Below are 21113 nucleotides of genomic sequence, written 5' to 3' on the forward strand. Positions count from 1 at the left end.
CTGCCTACTTGTGATCACGCGCTCGCTCGCTCTCTCTCTCTCTGTCAAATAAATAAATAAAATCTTTAAAAAAACAAAGAAAAGAGATGAGTGAGGGATGTGTTCCCAACCAATGAGCCAGTCTCCCACGAGCCGTGTAAACCACGCAGTTGGGACCGAGAAATGCTCTCCTTGCAACCACGTGATTGTGGGGGTGTCTTTGCATCCAAAGATTCTTCCCCTGACCAAAAGAGGGAACTGTCAGGGAAGCCTGAGCTCACGAAGAGGCCTTTGCCTCTGCCAGCTTGTTCCCAAAACCCTCTGTGGGTGCCCGAGCCAAGCTGGATCTGGCTGAGCTCCCATCCTCTTAAAGGCCCACCCCACCATGGGCTGCAGGTGAGGCGCTCCGGGCCCAGAAGGCTTTTCATAATCTTTGCACCTGAGCCTGGGGACACCTCCGACCTCCTTCCAGTTTCCTTAGGGCTGTGGGATTTTCTGGGCATGGTCCCCACCAATGAGAAGTTCACCAGTTCACCCTAAGTATGTTCGAGGCACTTATGCCAGATATGGCTCTAAGGACAAGGGCAGAGCTCTGAGCCAGCCTAGCAAGCCTCTGCCCCCCGCCCACAGCCTGGAACTCAGGGACCTGTTTGGTCGGCAACAAAGTTCTTGCTTCCTCAGCTGGTGACATTTCAGGTTTTTCTGGACATAGTGGACGGTGGTGTCTGAGCACTGCTGGGCCCCACCAGGGGAAGGGGAGATCCAGGACCAGCTGAATCCCCTCCAGGAAAGGTCCCTAGCCAAAGCCACATCTGGGCCTGTGGAAGTCTTCAGCCTTGAAAAGGTTTATGCTATTCCTGTGCCCCGATGTGTAATTGAAAATAAAAACCCAAACTGTAAAGTTTAAGCTAGATTTTTGCCCCTCATTGATGCCTTAATGCTTTCCTTCAAAATGTTAATTATCAAATTCTTCCTCAAAAAAAATCATTTTAAGCGCCCATGCCATACGCTATCCAGAACAAAATAGAGCAGAATAATATGAGGGGCATGAGCGGGGAGAGGGAGTTGGCCCCAGACTCTGTTCTGACCTCCTTGTCCAAGGGAGTCCGGTCACGCGTGCAGGTCTCAGCAGCAGGAGAGGCCCCAGGAAGGGCCAGGCCTCCAGAGCCGGTGTTGGCTACACTGCAGCTCCTCGTGTAGCCAGTGCCTGACTGCAGAGCACAGGACCTGCGCTCCAGGCTGGCCACGTAGAAATCTGGCCATCCGGAGCTAAGTCCAGGTCAGAGCTCTGGCTACTGTGGGGGAGGGGTGGACGGAGCTGGAAAACAAAGTGGGGCTCAGGGGGCCCATGTGTGTGCACCACCCCCACCCCCTGGGATGGCCGAGGCTGCAGGGCTTTCCTGGGGGGGGAGGGGGGATGGCTTCCCGGGAAGGGGGAGCCTCAGCAGCAGGTAAGGGAGTGGACACTGTCACCAAGTCAAACCTCTCTTGGCCCAGGTACCCAGCTCTCCTCACTGAGTATCTCTGGTCCTTTTTTTGCAGAGTGATGAGGTCCTCACTGTCATCAAAGCCAAAGCGCAGTGGCCGGCCTGGCAGCCTCTCAACGTGTAAGTAGCAAGCAGACCCCAGCCATGGCCAGCCCTGGCCTAACCTCGCACTCGGAGCCGCCAGCCCCTGGCCACCGCCTGCTGGCGAGGTCAGCAGCGCTTCTCGGGCACACGAGCGTGTGAGGCTCACTGCCCATGTGTGGGCTCCACACCAGCCCCTGTCCCCTCAGGAACACAGGCTTGGTCTCCGTTTCCCCCCACGGCTCTACCACCACAGAACCAGACACAACGATTAACCATTCTGTGTCCGCTTATGCTCCTGGCTCAGGCCGAACCTGCCTTTGTACACAGGGTACTCACCCGAGGCCAGGGCCCCCTCACGGAAAGCCAGATTTACCCCAGGTTCCCTTCTCAGTCCCCATCTCTGTTCTGTCTACTCTGTCTCTTGAAGATTTCATCCTCCCTTGCACTTTAGTGACCGAGGGTGTGCTCATGGCCCTCCCCAGGACTACTCCCCAGAGTAGCTTTGTAGGTAACTAGGCAGACATGCACATAGGTAAGTAGACAGATCAACCGTCCATCGGTTTCTTGGACACCTCTCTCTAGAGCGTGTACATGGACCTCAAACTCCTCATATCCAAAATGGATCCCATCACGAAGTGATGGATCCTGCCTTCTTCGTATCACACACATGAGTCTCCCCTGGCCCTTCTCCCACTCTGAGTTCCGACCGCCATGTTTTCTCACCTGGACCGCTTCAACTCTTCCCTCTTCCATTACTGTCACTGGAGTGATCTTCTAAGAATCCAAATCCGATTGTGTCCTGCTCTCCTCAGAATCCCGCCATGACCTCTCTTAGTCCCCAGCATCCCTTTGGGAGGCCACTGGGGGCCAAATACACCCCAGCCCTTGCCTCCTTTTCCTCAGGGCTCAGGTCTCGTTCCTCCCTACACCACACTCGCTCGGGCTCGCTGAGTCCCATCCAGTTCCTTGGGCGGGCTCTGGTTTCTCCCATCCCCTGAGGATGCCAGGCTGGGAGCAGAGTTCCCGCCAGCCCCGTAAAATGGTTTGCAAAGCCTGGCTCGGCCAGCCAGTCTCTGGAGTAGTCTGTATCCGCTAATGGTGGTATCGACGGAGACAGCGACAACACCGGCAATGCTGATTCTGCTCAGCAGCAAACTCGGAATGATAGGAAGGGGTGAGGTAGCAGGAACGGCGGCACCCGCCGGGAGCAGGAATCGTGCCATACCAGGCACCTGGTGGCCACCTCTTTAACCATTCAGCCAATCGGCGGTTCGTTCCCCACAATGTGCCAGCCCTATACCAGTCCCGCCCTGTGGCATGCCCAGCGGGGGCATGGGGTGGGGGGAGATGGACAAAAAGCAGAGTGCTACCATTCCACAGCTGCCCTTTGCACACGTTCAGGTGGGACCACATATATGGACTAGATAGACTATGACCTCATCATGGTAGCCAAGAGGATAAATATTAAGATGAAGCTCTCAGTGGCTCCAGAAGACCAGAGATGGGGCGCAAGCCAGCCGAGGCTTGGGGAGAGGTCACGAAGGCCTTGTTCAGGAGGCGTCACAGGGCAGAGTCTGGAAGGATGCTTCTCGCCCTGGAGAGGCCCAGATCTGGGCAGCTCTGAGGCCCACACTTGGACAGCTGACCTAGGGCTAGCTGCGTGGAGGCCTGGTCTAGCTTACTGCGATCTCCTCGGAGGAAACTGGGCCCAGAATGGCTGAAAACCTGCCAAGCCCTGGAAGTGCCTTTCCCTGAAAGGAGAAGCCACAGAGGCAGGCCCTGCCACCCCAGCTCTCCCATGGTAGGTGGTCTGTCCCTGGCCTGTCCCATCAAAAGCACGGCTGTGAATTCACAGAGGCCCTGAGCCTCCTCACGTAACTATAATCAATCAGAAAGAAAAGTCCAACCATGAATCCTGTTTGCTCAGGCTCTCCTCAGCTGCTCCCAGCCCCCATAAGCTGTATGTGCGGGAGTCCTCCCCTCTAGCCCTCAAAGCAGGCAGGGGCTCGAAGCCAGGAAGGAGTTGGGGCCATCTGGGCCAGAGTTTGTGGATGGCGATATTGACGCCACTAAGGGACCCTGAGTCCAGTTTTCCCTTAAGGAGCCTGGGTTTAGGAAGGCATCAATGACAAAACAAGGTGCTTCCAGAAGGAGAGAGGAAAGAGGGAAGAGAGAAAAAGAAGAAAGCCGAGAACTGATCTTTTTGTCTTGAACACCTACTATGTGCCAGGAACCCTGCTGGGCACTTATGTTCCTTGTCCCACTTCATCCTCATACATACCCGACGAGGTAGGGATTTTGAGCCTCACTTCACAGACAAGACCGAGGCTCCGTGGCAGGTGCAGCCTCAGTGTGCATCTCTACCAGCAGAGGAGCTAGCATTCCAGCCATCAGCTGCCTCCGCCACCTGTGACCTTCACTTCTAACAGAGTCCCTCCAATTAAGTGACAGCTCACTCAGTGTCCATTTTTCAATCAATCGAGACATACAATATATGTGTCAGTCACACTCGGGCCAGAATGAGATGAACATGGTGACCACAACCACACACTCTGACTCCTGCCCCAAAACAAAACAGACACTTGACTTTCACTTACCTCGTGTCCTTCGTCGGGGCTGACCAAAACATTTTACGGCCTCAACAAACATTTGTGGTGGGCCTCTAAAGGGAAGTACTTCAAAAGTGCTAAGGAATACAGCAGAGTTTCTCCCGCACTCGCAGTCTGGTGAGGGAGAGACATTAACCAGATGATGACAAACGTGATGTGTGTGCAATGTAAGGATACAGAGTGCCATGAGGGTGTGTGAAGGGGACCCTGACCCAGCCTGAAGGTCAGAGAAAACTTCCTTAAGGCATGGCAATTGAGCTAAGAGTTAAGAAATCACTAGGAGTTGACTAGGTAAAGAAGCAAAGCTAGAGAACATTCTAGAAAGTCTGGAGAGATCATCATGTGTCAAGACCCTGAGGAGGGATCGGCATACTTGAGGTACTAAATTGCTGTGGTGTAACTAGGTCCAGAGATCACAGGTGAACTTGGTGGGGTGCCAAGCCATCTGCAACATTAGGGATGTTTATTTTTACATGAAGAGTAATGGGAAATCATTGAAGGGTTTTAAGCAGGTTTTAAGCAACACGATCAGATGTGCATAGAAAAAAAATCAGAACAGTAACAACACTCTGGCTCCAATATGAAAAGGTTAAGAACAGAGGAAGTGAGACCAGTGAGGAGAATTTGCTAATTCAGGGACCTTGACAAGGATGGTGCGGGGGAGGGGAGTAGGGAGGGGTACAGAGATCTCAGAGATGCGTAGGAGCGGAGCCCCACCGGCTGCAGTGATGGGTTGCCTAAGGAGGGTGAAAGAGGCAGAGAGATCTAGGTCAGTAAGTTGGCAGGGCCTGTTACAAGGTTTAGAAGAGTACACGAAGTTCAGTGGGAAGGACCCTGAGCTCAGTTCTGGGTGTGCTCTGTGAGAGATGCCTCCACGTGATCCCATCGGAGGTGCCGACGGTTAACTACAAAGCTCTGAAGCTCGGGGAGAACTCTTGCACTGACATATGAAAATCGGGAGCCATCAAGGAGTAGAAGGCATCAAGGAGTAGAAGACAATCAACGCCAAGGTCACGGATGGGAGAGAGCCTGAGAAGAAGTCAAAGGTTTAAGGCTAAATCCCAAGGAGCAACAACATTTAACGCCTGCGAAGGAAGGAAACAGAAAATCAGTAGCAAACCGATGGGGGAAGGAAGCTGAGTATCTGGGGAGCCAAGGGAAGAAAGCTGTGCCCAGTGCGGCAGAGAGGTCAAGTAGGACAGGGGCTGCAAAATGCTGGTGGGGTGGATCCACGTGAAGAAAAGCAGTGATCTTATTGAGAATCCTTCCGGCTGAGCGACGGCGGGAGGCCCCGAGCAGGGTGGACTGTGAACCGAAAGGGAGTTTACGGAGTCCGTGTGTACAGACGAGGCTTCCCTGCAGTTGGCTGGGAATGGAGAGACACCGAGCAAGCGGCAGCTCTCAGGAGACGAAAGAGTCAATGCAGTTGATTTGTTTTCTGCCTTCTTTTTCAAGATGAGAGAGACTTTCTGAAAAGTTGGGGGGAAAAAAAGACACAAAATACTTGGGGACACTTTTCCACCCTTCCCCATCCCCCCAGACTTCCTGAGACCCCCGTGGAACAGAATTAATCAATGGCAAACATCAGACCTCCCAAACACCCAAACTCCCTCTGCCTAGTGCTACCAGCTTGTTAAGAGCAAGGAATTTTCCTTTGCTTTACCCATACCCGAGTCTCCCCTTCCCTCTTCCAAATCGCATTAGGAAGTCAAATTAGGAAGCCTCCGCAGCAGCCAAGTTTTGTTTTGCAGTACCAGCTCTGCCCCACGCCCCCTCACTGAGCCCACAGGATCGAGGTTAATGGGATTCTAGCCTCCCTTGGGCCAGTGGAAAGCCGGGGTGACCTACTTTGTGAGGTCCTGCCCTGGGAAACTGACTTGCTTTTCAATGATCTTCATCTTTTTCCCCAGGACCACTTCTCAAAGAACAGCCATGAACGAACAAATTAGCTGCTGACTTGTTTAGCTCAATAAATCAAGCTGTGCCTTGTCAGCCCCGAGCGCAGGTAGAGACAGAAAAGACAGATGCTGAGCAAAACCCACATCCTTCACTAATTCCTCTGGCGCCTGAGCAGAAAATGACCAGGTTTCCCGCAAATCGATTCTGAATTTCCACCACCCAGTTCCTCCAGCTTCCTCTGGATCCTAGGAATTACTGGAACTTTTTTAAAAATAATTTTTTATTCTCATAATGAATCTTGTAAGGGACTGCAGGGCCTTTCGTGATTCCCAGCCACTCTGTCTGTTTAATTAATGTTTGATAAGACAACCGTCCATGGGTTCCCGACAGCTGAGGGGAGGGTGGACCAGGGACAGGTCAGCCTCCCCAGAAATCCTGCCTCTGGAGGGTCGGTGTCCCGCAAATCACCCAAAGCCAGGGCTCTCCTTGCAAGGACAGAGGCATCTCTCTCTCTCTCTCTCTCTCTCTCTCTCTCTTTCTCTCTGTCGGATGGGGGCTGAAAGTTGCAGGGTCCTGCCTCCTCCGGGAGCCCTTGCCCAGGTCTGTGGATGCAGAGACCTTGCCCAGGTCTCAGGATTGCAGAGAAGGCAGGCGGAGGACTGGAGGAGCCGGCTGCAGGGAGAACGGGCCAGAAGGACCGGAGTCCTACATGCCTCCAGGTTACCAGCAGCTTTCGGAGGCAGGAAACCTCACTCAAACCTGCCTCCACCCACAAACGGGAATGGGGTGGGAGGGGGCGGTGTGCGCTTCAGCCTCACGCGTGGCTCTGGCGTCCTCTAGTGGTTCCGTGGAGTTTCTGCAACTTCAAAAGCTCTTTCTTGGGGATTCTTTGAAATACGGAGGACACAGAACTCAGCCTATGAGGGACCCGAATTACCAGCGACTTGAGTCTCACTAGTGACTCGACTCACCCCAGTTCGGTTCTGAAATTTCAGAAGAGACAATAATTCCTTAAAGGAGCATAACAGTCCCTTGCTGCTTCTTTTCTCTTATGGTGTTTTTGAAAAGTTTTGTTTGGAAAAGCTGAATGAGTAGAAAAATCAACATATGCCAAGTCTGTGCTGTGCGGGTCACGATGAGAAGCAGTTTGCTCATGCAGAGCCCTCGGGTGGGTGTGCTGAGGCTTCCATTTTGCTGCCCTAATAACTGCAAAGCATGCTGGGGTAAAAAGCCCGTGGCCCACAGATAGCAAGGGGCTGAATCCCGATTCAGATCCAGGGCCTCTTCCAATACCCTCTGTTCTTCCCTGCACCCCACGCTGCCTGTCTGAATGGAAGAAGGCGAGACACTTCCTCATGTCTTCGTTTGCTCTTCCTTTCCCGTTTTCGTGGTGCGGACTGTCTGTTGGTAGCTTTCCCTTATCTGCTGAGAGGGTGGCATTTTTCTTGCAGATGTGGATTCCCTCTTTGTCTACTACAGATAGTCACATTTGTCAGTCACACCGCGTGGAGACGTTTTGGCCAACGTGCCATTTTTCTTTCTAATTCAGCACTGTTGTTTCATTACACAGATGTCTTTAGTTGGTGTATACACTTCAATTAGTTACTTTTGTGATTGCTTTATTGTTTCAAAGCTGAAAAAATTAACATTTCTCCAACGGATCGGTTAACTTGACTTTTTTCCTATAATTTGATTGCTTTCTACTTAGCGCTTGATTCTTTCTCTCTTTCTTTCTTTCTTCTTTCTTTCTTTCTTTCTTTTGTGTATGAGACCAGATGGGAATCCATATTTTTTAACTGCAGTTAAGTAAGCCCAACCCCTCTGTTGCACTGTCTTTCCTTTAACCTCTAATGTGAGAAGTCTGTTTTGTGTAACACCTTATCTAAAGTTTCTGGGATCTCCGGTCTCTGCCACTCATTTCTATTTCTTTCTTGTCCTGAATATGACATCAATTATCATGATTTATAATATACTGTTATATGGTATGCCCAGATAAACTCTCTTTGCTAGAAAATCGATAAAAATTTAAATCCCAGGGGTGCCTGCGTGGCTCAGTCTGTTAAGCGTCTGCCTTGGACTCAGGTCATGATCCCAGGGTCCTGGGATGGAGCCTCACGTCAGGCTCTCTGTGCAGTGGGAAATCTGTTCTCCCTCACCCTCGCCCTGCTTGTGCTCTTTCTCTCACACTCACTCTCTCTCAAATAATTAAAATCTTTTTTTTTTAATTTAAGTCATAATAGGAAAGTCATAATAGGAAAATAAAACTAAATTAACAAAATGTCATATAGGGGGAAACATCACATATAAGCAAGCAGGAATGTGAATTTTTATTATAGTTTGGACAAATTAAAGAACTCCAGTCATACCTCACATTTCCCAAAGAAAACTCACATATATTTTTATCCATTTCATCATTTTAAATAGCATTTTTATTGTAGAAGTAATGAATACTTTGAGGTGATTTTTAAATTAAATCTGAAGGTCAAAGGAAGTACACGAGTTCCATATTCATTTCGTAAATTAAGTAATTTACTGAAAACAAATATTTGAGGAGATCCCACTGCATGCCAAGTTCTGAGCCAGCTCTGGGATATGGCTATAATACGCAAGACAAAAATGATCTCTACTCTATTGGAACCTAATGGGCAAGATGGAAATTAAACAAGAAACTCCAAGCAAAGAGTGAGCTCGGCACGCTCTTGGGAAAGTGCACCAGGGCTCCTAAAGGATTTGAGGAGAGGTCAGGAAATGCTTCCTCCAGGATGTATTATATGAGCTGGGGGTCAGGGGACAAATTTCCCAGTCAAGGGGAAGAAAAAGGAGCAGAGCATACCTGAAGATGCAAGAAAATTGCTAAAACTGCTCTCACGTCCTTACAGATTCAGATTTGCCCTATTACCCAACCTCAGGTCAGGCATTTTGTGCAGAGGTTGGTTGCCCCAAATTTCCTTTTTTTTAAAACTCACCAAGGTCTGGAGACCTCAGAGTTGGCCCAAATGCACCTGCAGAGAACAGTTTGCATGGTCCCTTGTGAACCCAGGAGGTTCTCAGATGGTCACTTCTACCAGCTGAGCCGAGTATCAGGACGGCGTGTGGGATCTGGCTTGGTTCTGTTTCCCCACCAATGGATGTCTTTGCCCCTTAGGTTGTCGTGGTGAATAGGGTCACTCACGGTTTACAGGATACAAGGGACTAACCTGACTCAAAGCCACCTGCCCAGGGAGAGGGGAAGGGAACGGGTGGAGGGGTTGGTCTCTATGGCAGTGGAAGAGGAAGTCCACCGGCCACAGCCATGGCACTGCTGGACCCCCAGGGGGCCAAGCCAAGAAGGGCTGGGGTCTTCAACATCCCGTGGAGATGTCCACGCTCTTTGCTTCGCATGGACAAGAAGGTGGGCCCTGACCCACGTCCTGTTAGCTGCTGGGTGAGCAGCCCCGCAGCGACCCAGACCACCCTTCTCATAGAAGGTCCTTAGGTCCTTAAAAAAGCTGTGAAAACCACTCATGAGGAGCCAGTAAACGCACACCTGGGAAGAGAAGATGAAAGCCCCTAATTTGTGCCTGTCTACACAGCAGAAGATGTAGGTGTGGGACATTAGCTCCAGGAAAAAGCATCCCCTTGGAGCTTCACAGCATCCCTGCAGGTGGGGCCAGACCTGAAGGCAGTGAGTGACCTCCTGCCAAGACCTAGAGCCGGTGGTGGTGGTCCTGGAACTCGGGTCCTCCCACACTGCCCTGTCCAGCCGGCCCTCGGGGCACCGGGGGACTGGGGGACCAGGGATTCCTGGCCTCGGGGAGCTCCCCATCTGCACGGGGATGACTACATGGTGACAGAGCAATGGCAGTCATTGGGGTACAGCTGCAGAGACTTTCAGAGTGTGTGGAAACACAGACCCCGGGCACAGCTGGCCCCGGCCAGAGGCATCAGAGGGGCTCCAGGATGAGGTGGCTCACGATCCACGGCTTGCAAAATGAGCAGAGCGATGGTTCTCAAGCCTGAGATGCATCCGGAGCAGCTGGAGGGGTTGTTGATCTGGAAGGCTGGGTCCCACCCCCAGAGTCTCTGATGCGGTAAACCTGGGGCAGGACTCGGTAATTTGCCCGGGGACCACTCCGTGTGCACCCCTGAAGACAGGCGTCCCCAGCAGCGCCAGTGCCTGTGGGACCCACACTGCGGCTAGCCTGGCCAGGGCACCGGGCAGGTTGGGGGAGGCAGAAGACTGGAGACAAAGGTGACACTGAGCCTTGCTGAGCTGCGGACCCCAAAGCCGGGGCTCAGGCTCTTCCAGCGCTCATGTGCCAGAACCCAGCCTGGCAGCGGGCTACGAGGTAAAGTAGTTTCCGGAAGGCCTCCCTCTCCTTCCCTCTTTTTCCTGAGCCCTGTATGACCCTATACTGCTCCCCTCAATAGAGTTCTTATAGCTCAAGGGCCAGGCACTGGGCTAAGTCCTGCATGCAAGTTCTCTCATGACACACACTAAGCCTTTGGCGTAGCCCTAGGGAGGTCCCCATTTCACAGACTGGGACACTGAGGCACAGAATGCTTCAGTCATTTGCCCAAGGATACGCAGCTATAAGATGTAGCGTGCCAGGACGCACACCCAAGGCTTCCGTCCCTCTCTGCTCGTTGTTTGACCCCCTCCGGCCTGCCAGAGCCCAAGGGGTGCAGTTCTGCGAGGCCTGAGCAGGTGTGGGGTCATTGCTTCGGGGGACAGGTGAGGGCAGCCAGAAGCAGCTGGTCTCCAGAGAGGCACACAGGGACTCCCGAGCCGCCGAGGTGCACCGGCTGCCAGCTGGACGGAACAGACGAGCTGGGCCCCAGCCAAGGATTCCCCACGATTAGCAGCCTGGGGGTGTGGAGTCAGGCGGGGCTGCCTCTACACCTCAGCCCCGACCAGCTGGTCTCTAGGTCCATTAACCTTTATACGCTTGCTTTCTTCTCTACAAAACGGGATCATAATTCTAACCCCACGGGATTGTCATGGGTGGTGGGGGAGGGGCACAGAATAACTCGGGTCCAGCACCAAGTGTGTGCTGAGTGAGTAAACACTTTCTTCCCCAGCCCCCTGAGGGGGCCGCCACTTCCGATCTCACCCAGCCCCCGGCCACAAGTAAGAGCTCTTCTTAGCAGCTTGAGATAGAGGTTGAAGACAATCCCCTCTTGTGGCTTGGGGGGTGTCAGGCAAAGGTCTGTGCTGCTCTCGCTGGGTCCCTGCTCACCACCTGGAGGATGGGGCCCGGGAAGCATGGGAGTCCCTGGGGGAGCTCTGGGGCCAGGGCAGGGCCTTGCTGGAGGCAGCCCCGGGAGGACAGTGGAGGCAGCAAGCCTCAGAGACACCCCCTCGGAGGGCACAACGGAGTGAAAAGGGGGCAGGGAGAAGGAATTTGGAACGGATAATGAAAAGCTACTATCTTGAGCTAATACTGTCTTGGGTCACAGTCTCCATCCGCCATTTAACTTTGTGATGTTGGGCCCCTTACAGAAACAACCCCCTGAGCCTGGGTTTCCTCATCCATCAGTTGGTGTCAATCACTCTTCTCTCGGGTCTGTTCTGAGGATCCAGTGAGAATGTCTGAGAAGGGGCTTGGGGCACTGGTGAGCCGTTGTTATTTGTAAAGTTCGCCTCACATCCAACAGAGCTGGGCTCACCATGCCGCTGGCCGAGGGTTAATGGGACCAGGAAGCTTCAGCTGCAGCTCTTTTTACCCAGACCTTTTTCTGTTGCTTTTAAATTTCCCGGACTCTGCTCCTTGGAGGAAGTAGATCTGAGGTCTGGCCTCCAGTCTCCTCGTTTGGCTGCCTGTCGCATAAATCCTTACCTGTGTCTGGACCCGTGGTCCTTGCTGAGCACTGGACAGATGACCTTGGGTTTGCATACCAATGTGGCGAGCCGGCAGGAGATTTTTGTCCCTGGTTCGTTGACCCCCACACTGGTGATGGGAGCCTGCTGACGCTCAGGGCGGTTGCCTCGGCCCTTTGTCCTGGGGCCTGTCCTCGGGGCCCCACTGACCTTCGGCAGCTTGGGGTCTGGTTTGGACAAAGGGCTTTGGCGGGTATGTCCTGTGCAGTGGGACAGAAGCTTACTCCTTCCTCCTTGTTGGTTTGGCTTTCTTCACTTTCTTCCTCTCACTCAGCTGCCTCCGATTAGAGGATGTTGCTTCTCTTCGCTTCCTTTTCTTAAGACAAGGGTGACTAATGACCGCATGGGTTCGGCCAGTGATGCTCTGACTTTTAGGGAGGTGCTAGAAAGTAGGAAGCCATCTGGTTTAATCAGTGAAGCCTAGAATTTTGTGGTGGAAAAGACTTGGAGGCCATACTCTAGGCCTCATTTGGTTTGTTTGTTGGGGCAGCTTTTGGGATCTTTGAATAACACGAGCCACGTTCTAAGTGAAAAATGGGGAAGTGACTGTTTGATCGCCATATGCAGCTTGTTGGGCTCTATTCTCCAAAATGAGGCAATCTTTCTTTTTTTTTTTTTTTTTTCAACACTGCTTGGCCACAATATTCATTAGAGTCTCAAGAAAAATGACCAACCAATGGACCCATACATTGTACCGCCTTGCAGTTAGATTTGTGTCATAAAAAAGATTTGAGAATTGGGCCTTTAAGATCCTGTTTGCATTTTGTTTATGTATTTGTGTGTGTTCATATGTGTCCTAAGTGGAGCTAGTTTCTGAAAGTCTGCATGGTGTTGCTAAGATTAATCTATACGAGAGTTCTATTTAGCCAGTTAAAAAGTAAGGGCTTATTAGAATTGGACATTCTAAAATGCAAAGACAGAAACTAACCCAAGCATTTTTTTCACATGATCTTGGAAAATATTCAGTATTAAAACTAACTTAAGGTTGCTAGTTTAATTAAAATGGACTTGTGTTTAGAATTAAAAGCGTTAAATACAAAACTTTTATTCTGCCTGTGTTTATTGAAAGTCGTAAGTTCATCTTCTCTCCATTGCAAAATTTGTCCAAAACGGGGAGGAAACCAACACCTTAAGACTTTGTCAAACGTCTTGTAAAGTTTAAGGCTGTGAACCTGGAGAAGCCTGGCAGGTAGTTTACCGTGAGGCCAAAAACAACAGGTAGTTTTCAAGACTTGCCAATATTTACAGCGACCTTTACCATTTGGGCTGAAGCTTTCCCTCGCCCTTCCCAGAAGTCCTCAGAAGTTGTCAAAACCCTTCCAAGCAAAATCCTTCCAAGGTTTGGTTTGCTTCTAACAATTCAGACGACTGTGAGATGACCACCCAGCAGCGTCCGTGCTCAAAGCCACACAGGTGTGCCCCACGCCTTGGGCAGTCGATGGCAACACATGCTTCCTGGAGCCCCCAACAGGCTGGAAAACCAGAAAAGGACTGTGGTAGAGATATGCTAGGAAACTCACTTGGGAAAAAGGTGTGTTGGCTTCTCTGTTCTTGGTAGGAGTGTCTCCCGCCCCCGAGTGGGCGTGATTTAAGCCTCTATGTTACACAGTTACACTCTTGTGACTTAGGAGTTGTGGGCGGGGCTCCCATTAGGCAGCTGAATATGAGCAGGCACACTGAGTGGACAGGTTCACTGCCAGCAGGCGGATGTGCCCGCAGAGATGCACCCTTACGCCGCAGGAATTCCAGAGACGTGGGGTCCCCTAGGACCTGCAGAGCGAGCATGTGGAGGGCCAGCTCCAGTCCCCTTGCCCAGGACCTTGTGGAATGCTCTTGACGATCCACTCGGCAGTGAGCCTGGAGGGAAGGAAGCCATGCGTTCCTCACGCTCAAGTTAGGGGAACCCACGGGTTCCCTGCAGCCTGCCCACAAGGAGGACCCGGAATGGAGCACCGTGTGGCACAGTCACCCCCAGGAAGACCTGATTGTCTGGGTCAGGAGAGCCGGTCTGAGGAAACAGGGGTGTACAAGCAGCCTGGTTTCAACCAATCTCCCCAGAGGCTCTCGGGAGAACAGAGTCTGAGCGCTTGTAACCAAAGTACACACATCTCGGTCCTGCAGAATGCCAGGTTTCTACCTGGAACTGAAGAATCTTTCTAAAGGTGGGCAGAAAGTTTCCATCCCTCTAACTCTGGTCCTCACCCCAGCACAGCAGCAAGTACCTGGAGAGTTAACCGGAAAGTCGTCCCCATTCCCTCAAGACTGAGGAATGATCAAAGGACGGTGGGGACTGGAACCCTTAACCAAAGGGGTAAGGGGACTGATCGCAGCTGCAGATTAGGAAACTCGGCTGCAACTTTTGAACCCAGAAATTTCTCATTTGCCTTCAGAGTTCCCTGAATTTCCTCCTCAGGGAGGTGGATTTGAGGCTTGCCCTCCCATCTCCCTGTCTGGAGGCCTCTTGAACCTTCCCCCAACTGCCTACCTCGTGTCTGTGTGGTTGTCTTTGCTGGGCATCAGGCGGATGAGCTCAAGTTCAGTTACAATAACACAAGATTGTTGCTCACCCATTTATTCAGACACTTGGACTGAGCACCTGCTCTGCGCCAGGCACCGCTGTAGGCACTGGAAACCAAGCCCTGGGTAAGTCCGACAAGAGCCGTGCTTTCCCAGGGCTCCCACCTGGTGAGAATGAACAGCAAACAGCTGAACAAGCAGCATCTACAGAACAGCAAGTGCTCCGAGCGTACCGGAACCGGATGGGGTGGGAGCAAGTGATTGTCTCCACCTGTGCCAGCGGAGGGTCTCAGGACAGTACAGGGTGTCAACCAGTCGTGGTCAAAGCCAGAGATTGGAAGACTGAGAATCCACCTTCTTTCCATCTTCTCCTCCCTTAGCCATGGCCTGGCCGGACATCCCTCAGGGGGGTGCGCCCCCAGAGCCCCTGATGTAATGTGTTTGGTTTCCAGGAGAGCTGCACCCTCGGCCGAGTTCTCTGTGGACAGGACACGCCACTTGATGTCCTTCCTGACCATGATGGGCCCCAGCCCCGACTGGAACGTGGGCCTGTCTGCGGAGGATCTGTGCACTAAGGAGTGCGGCTGGGTCCAGAAGGTGGTGCAGGACCTGATCCCCTGGGACGCGGGCACTGACAGCGGGGTGACCTATGAGGTGGGTGAGCTCTGCGGTGGTGACGGGCGACCCTTCCCAGCTGCTTCCTCTTCGTCCGGCCCTGTGCTGTGGGGGCCTTGACATAAAGGATGTAGACGAACACCCAGGGCGGTCGGGCGGGCCGGCATCGGCTCACCCTCACGTATCCCATCCAGTGTGACCCACACAGCTGGCCATGAGACCAGGGGAGGGGTCAGAGAGCAGTTCCTAGGTAAGCACAGGGCAAGAGAAGGGATGACAATGGGGAACCGAAGTTGATGTCCATACATTAGACTAGGCCAGATTCTGGAGGTCTCCCGATAGCCAGCCAGGTTAAGGAGTTTGGATTCTGTCCTGAATGTTAAAATTCTTCAGCTGTGGTCAGCACGCCAACTACTTGGACATGTGAAGCCCTTAGAAAACCAGTGACAGGACCATCTAGAAGGGACACTGATAAGCTATAGTTTGTGGGCCAAATCAGGATACCACCTGAGTCGTAAATTCAAACCCAGCCACCCCAATTACATGTTGTCGGGGGCTGCTTTCTCACTACAACAGCTGAGTGGAGTCGTGGTAGCCGACCCAGGAGGGCCCACAGAGTCTTGAAATGTTTACCATCTGATGCTCTGTGGATTCATTTGCTAATGCCTGGTCTAGTAGAAAGAGCTTTGGATTCAGGCCAGCCTGGGTCAACTGTCTTCTGGCTGGGATGACCTCTCTGAAACCTTTTCTTCATCAGGATGGAATCTTGTGTACCTGGGAGATCTGAAAGCACAGGTCACCGATTTCCTTGCACAGTGCATAGTGGGGATAGAATTGCATCAACAGCCATAGGGGTTACACCTGTTGTGAAATCTCCATCACAGCTTTTGTTCTGATCGTATTACAATCCAATTGCTTTTGTGGTTTTTAACTCCTTTGTTTCCCAAACTCTGTTTCTGTGTTCCACCCCCCTTCCCCCACAGTCACCCAACAAGCCCACAATTCCCCAGGAGAAAATCCGGCCCCTGACCAGTCTGGACCATCCTCAGAGTCCTTTTTACGATCCAGAGGGTGGGTCCATCACTCAAGTGGCCAGAGTTGTCATCGAGAGAATCGCCCGGAAGGTAATGGCATAGAGCGCACCCTGGTACAGACCCTTCCCACCAGGAGTTTAAGCAGACTGTATCCCTTTCTGCTCAAGAATCGTGGGGTCCCTTGCATATTCCAGACTTTAGAACTCCGGGACCTCCCAAGGTTTTTTTGTTTTTGTTTTTGTTTTGAAGATTTTATTTATTTATTTAACAGACAGAGATCACAAGTAGGCAGAGAGAGGGGGAAGGAAGCAGGCTCCCTGTTGAGCAGAGAGCCCGATGTGGGGCTCAATCCCAGGACCCTGGGATCATAACCGGAGCCGAAGGCAGTGGCTTTAACCCACTGAACCACCCAGGCACCCCTCCCAAGGTTTCTAAGCATGTGAATTATTCACAAGGTATAAATGAGCAAAATAAACCTAAGGGTAAGGTCGTTCTCAACTGAATGATTCGATCCAGACAATTAGGTTTTATTGTGAGTTCCACAGTTAATTACTAATACCTGCCATGGGTCAGGAAGGGGGAAGCTGTGGCTTTCTTGCCATTTCTCTTTCAGTCCGATGCTAAAAGTTGACTCAGAACTCCACTGTGGCCTGGGATTTGTACATCGGGCGGGCATCCAATTTTATGACCCCCTCCTTCCCGGACACATGCCATTCTTTAATGTGAGCCCTTCTTTCGCAGGGGGAACAATGCAACATTGTACCTGATAATGTCGATGATATTGTAGCAGATTTGGCTCCAGAAGAGAAAGATGAAGGTATGTAGTTGTCCTTCCTAAACTGACAGTACCTTTTAGGAAAGCAGTTTTCTGAACAGGTGTTAAAAGCTACAAAAACATCTGGTCCTTTGACCTGTTAATTCCATCTTTGAGGACTTCTGCATGGAAGATCATCCAAAATAAGGCCAGGACTGGGCACAGGTAGAAGGGAGTTGGTGTAAGTGGGATATGGGAGTATGTGTCCACAGGCATCGCGCCTTTGGAGGGGCGACATGGTATCTCCAGCATGCTCGGCTTTGTCACACACCGGCCTGTGTGCCTGGTGTGGACGCATCCACTTCCCCAGTGAGGAAAGGGATCCTACCCTTGGGGGAGGGGCAGAGCTGAGGGTGGAGCCTGTTTCCTTATGGGATCTAGAGTCACACAACCAGGGCTCTTTCTGGGGCCTTGAACAAGAAGCTTCCATCCCACCACATTGTCCTCCCTGTAAAATGGGGATGATCACCGAACCTGCCTTGTTGAGAGTGGCTATAAGAATCCAATGGGATGAAACATGGAAGGTTCTAGAATGCTGTTGGCGTGTCGTACGTGGTCAGGGAATGCGGGCTGCCCTGAGGTGACCCCTGTTACAGGGTCATTGGGAAGAAAGGACTAGAAATGAAAAGCCCTTCACGTATTGAGGGGAAGGGACAGTAAGACGTCTTCCCTGTTGTTTAGATATTATTGCAATGATTAAAATAGAATTCTTCAAGGCAAGTAGCAGCTTCTACCCCAACAGTGAGTACCCAGGTTTGCTAAGGCCAGTCAGGTGGCAGAGATCTCCTTACCCGGCATGAGCTTGTGTGGGGAAGAGGGCCAGCCCCGGTGTCCACAGGTTCCCAGGGGAAAACCTGTCATGTATTCATTCGTTCCAGATGACACCCCTGAAACCTGCATCTACTCCAACTGGTCCCCGTGGTCCGCCTGCAGCTCCTCCACCTGCGACAAAGGCAAGAGGATGCGGCAGCGCATGCTGAAGGCGCAGCTGGACCTCAGTGTCCCCTGCCCGGACACCCAGGACTTCCAGCCCTGCATGGGCCCTGGCTGCAGTGATGAAGGTAAGCGTGCAGTCCCGGGGATGACAGTGGCGGCAGAGCCAGAGGAAGGGAGGGGCTACCTGCCTCTGCCGGCCCCTTGTACCTGATCAGTGTCCCTAGGAGGGCACCCGGAACCTGCCTGCCATGGCCAGTGGGGACCACTAGGGAAGACCCCCCAGCTCCAACAATGTCTCGGGGGCTCTAAAAACCTCTGTGTCTTAGAACATCAGAAGAATTCTTGATATTATCCAACAACTCCCTCCCAGCATGGAATCAGTGACCTACCGGTCACTAAAGAGCTAGCAAACGTCGTATGACAAATCTAGAACTATGAAGCGCCGCCTGCTTCCCCTTCACTCCAGTGTCTTCTGAAGGAACCGGGAACAAGTTGGCCACCATTGAATCCATCGCCCTGATTCTGTGTCATTCATGGACCTCCATGTCTCCCTCCCACCTGAGTGAGAGCACCTACTTCTTTTGTCAGGACCACTGGGCTCATTGCAAGAATTCTGTCTGCTACTGCTCAAAAATCAGACCTGAGCTAGGAGCTCGGACCACTGCTGTGGTGATGGCTCAAGCTTCAGAATGGCACCGAGCTGAGGTCAGCCGCCTGCTTCCCAGGTCACGGCCCCGCTCCCCACCTGGACAGATCTAGTCTCTCACAGGACTTGGATCTTAACTGTCTCAGAGGTGCCTTGAGGCAACAGGAAGGGAGGCAGAATTGGGGCTGGTTCATGGCAGGAAGAAAACCACTTCCAAGCCGAGGATAATTGAAGGAAGCTTCTCCCACCGCAGGTCATTCACCCTCTGGCCCTTCCCGGGGATGGTCTTAAATACTCCCACAGTGGTCTATTGCCGTTCCTGCCTTTGGTAAGGCCCTTCGGTGGGGAGCAAACCCTTCTATCTCCATGTATTCTGGGTATTAGTCCCTTAGCAGATTCAGGATTTGCAAATATGTTCTCTCCTTCTTTAGGTTATCTGTTCCCTCTTGACTGTCCTTTTGTACAAGTTTTAAATTTTCCTGAAATCTGGTTTGGCTCTTTCTTTGGTTGCCTGTGCCTTGAGTGTCCTGTCCAAGAAATTGTTGCTAAACTTAATGTCATGAAGGTTTTTCCCTGTGTTTTCTCCTAATAGCTTTTTGGTATTAGTTCTGTTTAGGTCTTTGGTCCATTTCAAGGTAATTTTTGATTTTAGGTAAGAGTCTAACCTCATTCTTAAATCAGTGGAGATCCAAATTTCCCAATATCCTCTGTTGAAGAGACTGTCCTTTCTCTGCTGAATGGTCTTGGCACCCTTGTCAAATCATTTGCCCATTGACAAGAGACTTTGTTTCTAGCCTCGCTCTCTATTCTAGTCCATTGGCCTGTATGTCTGTTCTTATACCAACACCACCTGGTTTTGATTTCTATAGCTTTGTAGTAAGTTTTGAAATCAGGAGGAATGGAGCTTTTTCAGAGCAAGGTATACCTGTTAGTACGTACTCAGGTAGATGAGGACCATATTCTGCCTTCCTGGAGTAACATCTTTCTTATCAGGTTCTGGAAAGCCTGAACTGTGGCTTGTAGAGCCCTGTTCCCTTAACCATTATTACACTGGAACATAATGTTCTCATTGGTAGTGTGTGTTGCGTTTCGTTATCCTTGTCTCTGGGTCTAATGTGTGGTTCCAATGGGGATTTCGTGACTACACACACCACTGGCACTATCCGTAGGTTAAATAACCATGCCTAGGCATCACCCAGGTGCAAGTGACAGTCACGGACATGGGCAGGCTGGACTCACACTCAATCCTTTCTAGCTTCTCCTACTACCACGTACATGCACTCTCTATACAGAGGTGTTTGCGAAAGCTTTCCTGTCACCTTAAGTGCTGATACCCTTTACCCAACAAAAGTATACTCAGATGTGTCCTTTTGTGTGAAATCTTCTCCCATACTCCAAGAAGGAGTACATTTTTCCCCCTCTCTGCTCAGTTCCCTGGGCTTACCTTTGTTGTCCTGCTTTCCATACCTGGAATTATTGTGCCCATCTCTTTCTAAAATGGAACACAATCCAGCTCTTACACATCTTTTTAACTTAAGAGCATACCATGAAGCATCCAGAGCATTCAGTAAATCTTTATTGACAGGAATAAATGGACAGATGAAATACTTCATTGCTTTTTTTTTTTTTTTTTTTTTTTTTAAGAACTAAGCAGGCAGACACACATGCACATCCACCCGCTCACCTGTTTCCACCAGGAGTGGCACCCCCACCACTACTTGGAAACAGGACTACCAAGCCATGCTGAGAGCTTTCATGATCTTTTCCACCAACTTCCAGAGTGTCTACTATATGATCAAGGCCTTTGCTAACACCTAGTGATGGGAGCAAAGCCATATATGCCCAAGATATCAACACAGCAGACTGGTTATGTCCCCTTCTCTAGCACACATAGACAAGCCCTCCCCCGCCCCCCCCCACCATTTATTCCCCCATTATAATCAGCCTCCGTGGAGGCAGTGCGTGGTCTGGGGTCACTGAGTAGAATCAACTGTTTGGGTATAAATCCATCCCGTGTCCATTCTCAGGTCCCTGTGTCCAAAGGCCAGTCACAATCTTCACCCTCAGTAACCAAATTCTTATTAATTTTTCTAGACTGGGAACTGGTAGCTTTAGACAACAACTTAAAAAAAAATCTCTGATTCCTTGGAGCAAAAGAGCTTACCCTGTATCTCAGAATATATATTAATATCTTTCCAGCACTGTCCTGTAGAAGTTTCTGTGATGGGCAAGTTCTGTATCTATACTGGCCAAAATAGTAGCCACTCATCACACATGGCTACTGTGTACTTAAAATGTAGTTCGTGACAGAGGAAGTGAATTTTTCATTTTATTTAATGGTCTTAGATGTAGGATAATCCTAGACCATGCAGCCATGTAACTTTAGATTATGACTTATCTTAAATTTTACTTTATGTACAATAAAACATTCCTTTCCCCATCCAGGCAGCTTTCAGATCTCCGCGGATCCTAAGTGTCCCTATGTACCTGGAAGGCATGCCTTCTTGGAGAACAACTGGTTTCAAGATGTATACCTTTTCAGTTCCTGTCCATCCTCAACTGCCTGACTTCCCTTGAGTAGCTATCCCGTTTCATTTTTTTAGGTTTAATTCCAGGATATTTAACACACAGTG

At 51.0% G+C, this 21113-nt stretch overlaps 1 protein-coding gene across 1 annotated transcript in view; it reads left to right on the top strand.

The window, feature by feature from the left end:
* SPON1 (spondin 1) overlaps nt 1-21113 on the top strand; it is a 256283-nt gene that overhangs the window by 225677 nt on the left and 9493 nt on the right. Inside the window, exons 7-11 of the mRNA XM_032359337.1 lie at nt 1522-1586; nt 14888-15089; nt 16034-16174; nt 16826-16901; nt 17777-17959. Of these exons, the coding sequence (XP_032215228.1) occupies nt 1522-1586; nt 14888-15089; nt 16034-16174; nt 16826-16901; nt 17777-17959 (667 nt within the window). The remainder of the gene's footprint in view (nt 1-1521; nt 1587-14887; nt 15090-16033; nt 16175-16825; nt 16902-17776; nt 17960-21113) is intronic.

The sequence above is a fragment of the Mustela erminea genome, chromosome 9, assembly GCF_009829155.1.
Source record: "Mustela erminea isolate mMusErm1 chromosome 9, mMusErm1.Pri, whole genome shotgun sequence".
Lineage (NCBI taxonomy): Eukaryota > Metazoa > Chordata > Mammalia > Carnivora > Mustelidae > Mustela > Mustela erminea.